Below are 8,330 nucleotides of genomic sequence, written 5' to 3'. Positions count from 1 at the left end.
CTCATCATATAAAAATGGTATTCATATCCAATCTAAGGTTTATTTGGGTCAGGCTTACCCGTCAAGTATTAACTTTAAATTGGGTTTTGATCGGGCTTAAGTTAGGCCTTGGGCTTGTCCGTGGGCCTTGGAGCCAAATGATGAGAGTGAAGTACTGGGATCTACAATATGTAAGTATAATATATTTTTAAGAAAGAAATAATAATTATAATGTGATATTTGTTGGGTTGAAATTCATAAAAACTACATAAAAAATAACAATATTATACTTAACAAATGATTTGTGTGTTACTTGACAGATCTATATTATATCGAGAGAATTAATATTCTACAAAGTCTTGATAAATTCAAATTTATAAATTTTGAAAAATATAAATTGTTGTGTGTTCTTGCATTGAAACAAGTGTTTTAAAAGCTAAGATGTTTCCCAAATTTATTTTTAATCATTAAAAACAATTTTATTTTTTATTTTGTGGTAAATTACTTTGTAATTTCATCGTTGCTAATTAAAAATAAGTATTTCAGATTCAACAGTGAATTCTTTTGACTAAATTAACATACTCACTCCTAGTTAAATTGGGAAGCAACCCGGAAAAGTTTGGATATATATTTGTGGTAATTCACATATTTGATTATCTCTAATATCTCAAATAATTCATTGTTTTTTTAAAAAAATAAGATGTTGAAATTTTATATAGTAAATCATTTTATATAAATAAAAAAATTTTAACTTATTAAGTGTTAGAATTATTTTTTTATTTTTTTCAAGAAAGAAATACAATTTTATATGAAATAAATATAAGGCTATTAAAATGATATATGCATGATGATTCATGGAAAACCACAAAGCAGATTACATGCATGATAAACCAATTAAATTGCTATACATAAACACACTTTGTGTGATATATTTGTTATTTTACATAATTGTAATATAATATAAATAAATAGTCCCCAATTTTTAATCTTTATAAATGTGTGCATATATTGGTTCATTTGACCTTTTTTTTACAGTTTTTAAATGTGTATATATTTGTATATCTGTATATATTTTTTTTATTCCATTATTATTTTATTGTGATGAGTGTTTTTTATTGTTTGAATTTGTTTTTAAAGGAAACTTTTAAATAAGCTCTAATTTAATTATGTTTAAGTAAAAAAATCAAAATCAAATAAACTAAACATTTAAAATTAAATATATAATCCATATTACATTTTACCTGTGGGAGTATAAAATTAATAGTGAATTCAAACCTAAAAAATCTAATTATAATCAAATCAATTACATTACATGTTTAGCTGTTAATCTACCATATTAATTTTCTACTGTATTTTTGTAACCAAATAATTCAATATTTGAGTGAAGTATTCATTACAAAATAATAAAAAAATAAAATATTTTTTTTTATTTTTAATAAAATAAAAATAAAAATAATTACAGTGAATAAAATTATTTATGAAAGCTAATTATATAACATCTCAAAACAGTCACTTTTTAAAAATATTTTATAATAAGACCATCATATTGTTCTTGTCTCTATTATCTCAAATAATTTTTGTTTTTATTAGAAAATTCATAATAATTTCCTATTTGTTAACATCTCATTTAAAAATTAGTAATTTCGAAGTTAAAAATTTTAATTAGATTTATTCTTCATTTTGCAAATAATGCCCTTTTAAATAAAAATAAATTGTAAAACAATTAACATGATACATGAATGATTTATACAAATTCAGAAATTTAATTAATTGAAAATTTTAATTATGTGAAAACAATCAAATTGTCTAACTTCAACTAATAAATTGGTATTTAAAAATTCTTTTGTTGAAATTGTGTAGTAAACTTTGAACTTAACCCTTATCACATAAGTGGGGATTAACACCGTCAACAATTTTATCTTATTTTATTAATTAAATAAAACATATATATTGCAAATAAAAAAAATTAATAAGCACAAATCCTTTTTTACAACTCTCTAAAACATTTTATGAGAATAGATGAAATATAAAAACATAAGAAAACAAAGCTCTCCAAATTATTTTGCTATTTTTTTTTTTTACAAACATATGCTCATATGAAGTAAATAACAAAGATATCTTACATTCAATCAAGCACTATATGCAAAACATAAGAATGAGCTTTATATACACCAAACACGATGAAATTTTCGACTTCTTCATATATATATATACACACACATAATCTTCAAGTTTTCGATAAATTTATGTCTTCCGAGCTCCACAAGGGATCTAACTGAGGCAAATGATACTCATCTGGTTTAAGAGCCAGTGCGAAATCCGGCAATGTCGGTGCTGTCTCGAGGATCCTGCAAACACCAAAAATCATTGCTAATTATCTGCACTCATGTCTTTTTTCGATAACACATTCAGCATTAACATTTCATCGTCGAGAATTATTTGAGTTGGCTAACAATACTGAAGTGTTACAAAGAAAAGTACGAAAAGATCGAAGTCGAAGTCGAACAAATACCTTTCTTGGCTGTAGAGGTCTCGGTTGATACGAAGTTTGCTCAAAGCATCCTTGGGGATTTTCTCCGACAGATACTTCATCGATCCTGATAAAGGTGGGTTCCTGTAAACAAAACAGTTTGTAAAATTTTGTGTGTAAATTTAGAACTTCATTTATGTATTTAGTTATTTAAATGAACCTCGATGTCGGGAGTGTTGCATTGAAAGATTCAGAGGCTTTTTTGCTTTCCTTTAAAAATTCATCGGCTGCTTGTAGCGCAGCTACGGCCATGCTGTGGGATTTTTTGGTGTTACCTTCATCGAGGATTAGCCCGTGGTAATAATATGCGGCTGCCTGGTTGATCGGAAAGAGTTTATAAGAATAACAATGATGTCGGTTTAACAAAGAATGTGATATCAATGATAAGAATAAATACGGAAAAAACAATATGAGAACAATGATTACACCAACTACATTGCCACAAGAATAAATACGGTAAAAGCCAAAACATATTGTAATAGCTCAATTCAACCAAAACTTGTTGTATTTGATACCGAACTTATTTATATACTCTTGTTCTTTCCGACTTCATGATCAAAGGAAGGTGCAAAGAGAAAGACATGATTAAATGCTGAAGTTCATGTTCAAAATTTTTTTATGAGAAAGATATGGGAATGATTAAGACGGTTTAACGTACTTTCGCTTCAAGATACTTCCATTTAACAAAGAGTCGATGTTTTTCTGCCCATCCATCACTTATAGAAACCAAGGAAAGCGGGGTGATGTTTTCCTGTGCCTGTGTAGAATAGAATTGAATATTATGACACTTCTTCAGGTTCACACATTAGAAAATATTTAAGAAAAAAATAAGATGTGTAAAAGAATACATATTCAAACAGGAAAGAATCGATTGTCTTAAAAAGTGATCTAGGGCTTCTACAGATTATAATTATGGAAGTACAAAGAAATGAAAAGAAATCTAAGGTTTCAAAGAAGAAATACATTGACATTGAGAAATGTGATTGATAGGTTAAGCATTGACAATGCCTCACCAGTGATAATGTATCTTGCAAGTCCTTTCTTGTTGTCGGCAAGGCAAAAGTCCATAGGCAAGAGATGGGTGCCTACGATGTTGAAAATCCATAGGACGATTGCAAGTAGAAGTTAATGCCTAAACCATTTTATATTGGAAAATAAGCAACAAACTTAAGATTCTTATCACAGAAGTTGCTATGAGAGATCGAGTGGAACAACAAATAGACAATATGAAACAAGAAACAAGATGCTAATTAGAATGGAAAATGGCATATCATCAAGAGGAGTTTACAATGAATATTAGAAGAAATATGCAACCTAAGATGTGACAGAAAAACTTAATAGTGAAGTATAATTAGAATACTCGCATGAAGCTCAAAGAGAAGACAGTGGAAATCATCAATGAAATTAGAGTAAAAATTACAAAGTAGACTTGTGTCGACAAATTGAAATACCTCATCCCAGTACTTGACCATTTCACATGCTAACCGCCGCTTAACAGCTAATGTAGCTTTAGGACTATCAATAGCCATCCCAAGTTGAATATCAACGCACTATATAAAAATTTAAAGCAAGAAGAATCCAAAATTAGCTCCAATGGATTATCAACAACTTTACATAAGAAGAAGATCAACATAAAGCATAATAGCATAAAGCAAAATTACAACTTTATTTGGCGGAGCAGTCATAGCTTAGGAAAAGATAGATTTTGGTTTTTAATTTCATTTTCTATTTGAAGAGAAATAAGAATGATCGATCTCTTCCCAAACTTATATAATTTTTGTCCTGTGAATTATGTAGTACCTGACCTAAAGCTTGCATCAAAAGAGCTCGGAGGACTCCCTCAGCAAGATCTACAGGAAGATCTCTCCTAAACATTTCATTGAAGAGGAAAATAGTTAGGATACCTCAAAATTTGAGCTTGTAAACGAACAATTTCACGATACATGATTACTGACATATATATATATATATATATTAGACATATGTTAACCTGACTGTGGGAGGTATTTGAGGAAGAACATGCTGAATAGCACAATCCAAATACCCTGCCGCCTTCAAGAAAATATCAATGGAAGTCCGTTTGCTTTCTACAAGAAAATTCAGAGATAAAAACATGCAGGTTCATTGCAACAAAACTATTTTTGAAATCATGTAATTTATCGATCATTTCTGTTTTTATATTACCTTCAGATAGTTTTGTTTGGTAACCATCATTAATGGTTTTAGGAAGAAGCAATGTATTTGCTTCTGATAAGCATACCATCGCCATTAATTGCAAGACAGACAATGCCTCGTACCAAGCATTCACCATAACTGTTTCCTGAAAATGATAGTAATCAGCTCCGAATGTCATTTGTGCTTCATTGAACACAGATATATGTTCTTTAACTTCAGTGAGATACCTCAGCATCATCCTCTTGGTTAACCCACAAGAACTGCACCTTGTCTTTCAATTGACTTCCTGCAAAGTTTCACTCATGCATCTATCACGAGCTGAAAATTAATTAAAATTGATGAAATGTTAAACAGAGATATTCCCAAAACATAAAGCTGCATTGAGTTAATTAATTACCTTCTCCAACCAATCCAAGCAAAACCGATAAGTAATCTTCAAGAAGTTGCAGAAGTTCAGAAAAAGAAGAGCCTCCTGGAGCAATAAAAACCTTGGATTTATTTCCATTGATTATAACAAACACAAATGCCGGAATTTCAGGTTATATACCAACCATGTTTTGTAGTGGTTTTTCGTCTTTGTTTTGTTGCTTTAGATGCCTCTTGGGCAACCATAGCAACTATTCTCATCCTAAGAGCTGAGAGCCGTTCCACTAAAGGTTTTGGCAAGATATCACTTAATGCCGAAGAGAAATCAACACTTTTAGGGACACGTAATCCAGGCACGAATACGGCAAGCTCACCGATATTTGTAGGCCATCTTCTGTTTCCACATGCATCCTTCGGTGTTGATACGAGGCAGCCCATATCCTACAATTTAATACAGAAAGCAGGAAAGCAAAATAGAGAAGAGAAGGTTCTCGTCATATATTAACAAAATGCATATACAATTAAAATGACAAACTCAGAAATGAAGGAGAGAGATAGCTTATAAAAGAAAAGAAAAGCAAAGGGCAGTTTCCAAAATCAGAAAGGATGACAATCCAAAACTATAACTGAAAAATGCAAACATTTTCTGGGGACAATTAACTTGATTAATTGTCCAAACTTGAAAAGTGACAAACAGTGTGACAGGATCTATGAAAACCATATACACAAGGATTTAAATGTTTCAAGAATTGGAGAAAAGGAGGGATGGCAAATATAAGTTATGAAATCTCTGTTACAAACGCTAGAAGTTATGAGCTTGCATCACAGAATAGACATGTCATCCTAAAATCAGAAAAGATGCATAAGCAACAGAAAAATATAATTATTTTATCATTCAATCAATCATACAATCATTGTAATACACACATACCGCAAAAAAAAAAGAAGGTAATTACAAGAATCTGTGAGTTTTAGCTCACCCTTGTTCTAAATAGCTAGAGGTCACAAATCAATTCCAAGAGCCCCCTTGTTGTCTCTGGACAAAATGTTTATTGAGTCAGAACTTGAACAAACAAAAGGGATGAAAAGCCAATTCAATACACATGAAACCCATGAATAGAAGAACTACCAACTGTAAAAGAAACAAGCAACTTGACATACATTTGGCATCCATATAAAATGACACAACCATCATTAAATTTAAATAACAAACTATAAAGCAAACAAATGACTTCCACAAATATTTCATCTCTATATCATTTCATCACATTTAAGCTAACATTTCTGAAGTAAAAAAAGGGCATGAACAATAGGGGAAAAAAAACAAACATATACAAAGAAACCACAACTTTCATAACCAAAACCCACAGATTTCACTTTGTTTAATAAGCAAATGGGGATAAACATCATTAATCCTCCAAAAAAACACTTAAATTAAACAAATAAGAGAAAAAGGACTTGCCAGTTAACATCCACAAAGAATACATTTTTCTAACATTAAAAGCACCTAAACATCTATAAAATACCCCAAAAAAAAACAAACCATAAAGAAAGAAAAACAACCAAATATCTCTTGAAAAACCACAACTTGCTCAATCAACATCTACAAAGATTTCATTTTTGCCATTAAGCAAATGGTGGCAAACATCAAAGATCACATTTTTCTAACATCTTCTTCCATAAAAAGAGGCACAAACATCAATAAACCTCCCAAAAAAACATAAAGAAAAAAAAAAGGAAGGAGATATTACAACTGGTCCAAGCAACAACCACAAAAATCTCATTTTGCAAACATCTTCTCACACAATAACAACATAAAATAAAAAAAACATACTTGAGAATCTGATCTCATTCCCAGATTGAGAACAAATGATTGGGAGAATGAGTTGGAGAGCTCATTGGAAGGTGGAGGGAGAGAGCTTCAGTGGAAATCCTGGCAATTGATAGATCCCCACATTGCTTCAATATATAAATATATACAATAACATATCTCATAGTTACTAATCCTTGTCAACACTGATTGATTGTTTTGTTGTGATACAGTTTTCAACATGTTAAATGTTAAGAAATTCTCATCTCCAAAGTTTTGAACAGGTCTTATTTATTTATTTTTTTTTTTATTTATTTTTTTTTTGCTTGTATATCCTTTGCAAAAAATGGTTAATACTAATATACTCTTTTTGTTGAGCATGTTTACTCTTTTATTTTAATAGAATAATAAACCATATATATATATACACACATGTCCGCAGAAAAATTCGGAGTTGAGTACAGTAATAATTAAGCCGCTACCGCTATAATGTGTACTAATTAGAGGTTAGTATGATTTATTAGGGTTTGTTTAGTTTTAGTTTTTTTTTTTTAGTTCCTTAGGGGTTTACGGTTGAGATTTATTTGGATACTGTGCTGAAACTTTTCACTGTGCTATTATGTTTTGGTTTTTGTTCTGAAATTGATTGAATGACTGAGATCAAAACACGAGTGAGGTTGTGTATAGCCTGAGGGGTTAAATTAGCATCTAACTGCCCCCAAAACATTTCTGGATTTTGAATCTATAGATGTCCCCTGCAAAACTGATCCTGTATATACATTGTTAGTAAAAAACCATAATTCTTTACATATAATTACAATTTATTTTTTATGAATCTTGCAAATTATTTTTATGTACATGTATATACTGGCTAAAAAATATTATAAAAAATTAAACTATGTTTTTTACTGTCTGTATTATCAATTTTGTAATTAGGTATCTCGAACCTTTAAGAGTAAATATCTTTCAACATATGTTTTTACCACCATCAGTAAAATAATCTTTTTATCATATTCTATTTAATCATCTTGGAAAAAAAGTAAAAAAAAATTCCATATTTATTTTAGTAAAATTTATAAATTAGATTTTTAGCTATATTTGTATTCAATAAATAAATGTGCATTATAAGGGAATGTAAGCAGATATCATTTTTTTTTTTATGAGGCATGTAGGTAATTTTTCATTTTTAAAAGGGTCCACCCTAGAAAAATAGGGATTTTTATTTTATTTTATTTTATTTGCCATCATGAACAAATTTTGATGGTTTAATTTAGGTAATAACTTTTTTTATTATTTATTTATATAAAATATCTTTATGGTAAGTCTCATTTCATTAGATATCCAATATAAAATATCGTTCTCAAACTTGTAAATTAAAAACAACTAAAAACTACAAAATGACATTAGAGAATTACATTATTTATAATTAGAAACTTCCTTTTTTTAAAATTAAAATCAGTTATAAATATT

General features: G+C 29.4%; 1 protein-coding gene across 2 annotated transcripts; it reads right to left on the bottom strand.

Moving 5' to 3' along the window:
* Positions 1 to 2,038: 2,038 nt before the first annotated feature.
* LOC120270128 lies at positions 2,039 to 6,995 on the bottom strand. 2 transcript variants are annotated; one of them, XM_039277155.1, is made up of 14 exons: positions 6,885 to 6,995; positions 6,031 to 6,086; positions 5,425 to 5,491; positions 5,236 to 5,334; positions 5,082 to 5,156; positions 4,912 to 4,970; positions 4,694 to 4,829; positions 4,500 to 4,596; positions 4,310 to 4,376; positions 3,961 to 4,059; positions 3,168 to 3,266; positions 2,670 to 2,824; positions 2,492 to 2,593; positions 2,039 to 2,327 (listed from the first exon to the last, which is right to left on the bottom strand). In XM_039277155.1, the coding sequence occupies exons 3-14, from the start codon at positions 5,486 to 5,488 to the stop codon at positions 2,207 to 2,209; spliced, it is 1,173 nt and encodes a 390-aa protein (XP_039133089.1). In that variant the 5' UTR covers positions 5,489 to 5,491; positions 6,031 to 6,086; positions 6,885 to 6,995; the 3' UTR covers positions 2,039 to 2,206. The 2 variants fall into 2 exon arrangements, with proteins under 2 accessions (XP_039133089.1, XP_039133081.1); XM_039277147.1 differs by having other exon boundaries at positions 5,236 to 5,491.
* Positions 6,996 to 8,330: the final 1,335 nt, after the last annotated feature.

The sequence above is a fragment of the Dioscorea cayenensis genome, chromosome 2 (assembly GCF_009730915.1).
Source record: "Dioscorea cayenensis subsp. rotundata cultivar TDr96_F1 chromosome 2, TDr96_F1_v2_PseudoChromosome.rev07_lg8_w22 25.fasta, whole genome shotgun sequence".
Classification (NCBI taxonomy): Eukaryota; Viridiplantae; Streptophyta; class Magnoliopsida; order Dioscoreales; family Dioscoreaceae; genus Dioscorea; species Dioscorea cayenensis.
Note: the sequence above shows the minus strand (reverse complement) of the source record. Positions and strands in the feature narration are given on the sequence as shown.

Coding starts and splice junctions, on each gene's coding strand:
- LOC120270128 (XM_039277147.1), bottom strand. CDS start 5,488: ATGGGCTGCCTCGTATCAACACCGAAGGATGCATGTGGAAACAGAAGA. Junction 4,830..4,911: donor ACCAAGAGGATGATGCTGAG/GTATCTCACTGA, acceptor TATCATTTTCAG/GAAACAGTTATGGTGAATGC. Junction 2,825..3,167: donor GGAAGTATCTTGAAGCGAAA/GTACGTTAAACC, acceptor CCGATCAACCAG/GCAGCCGCATATTATTACCA.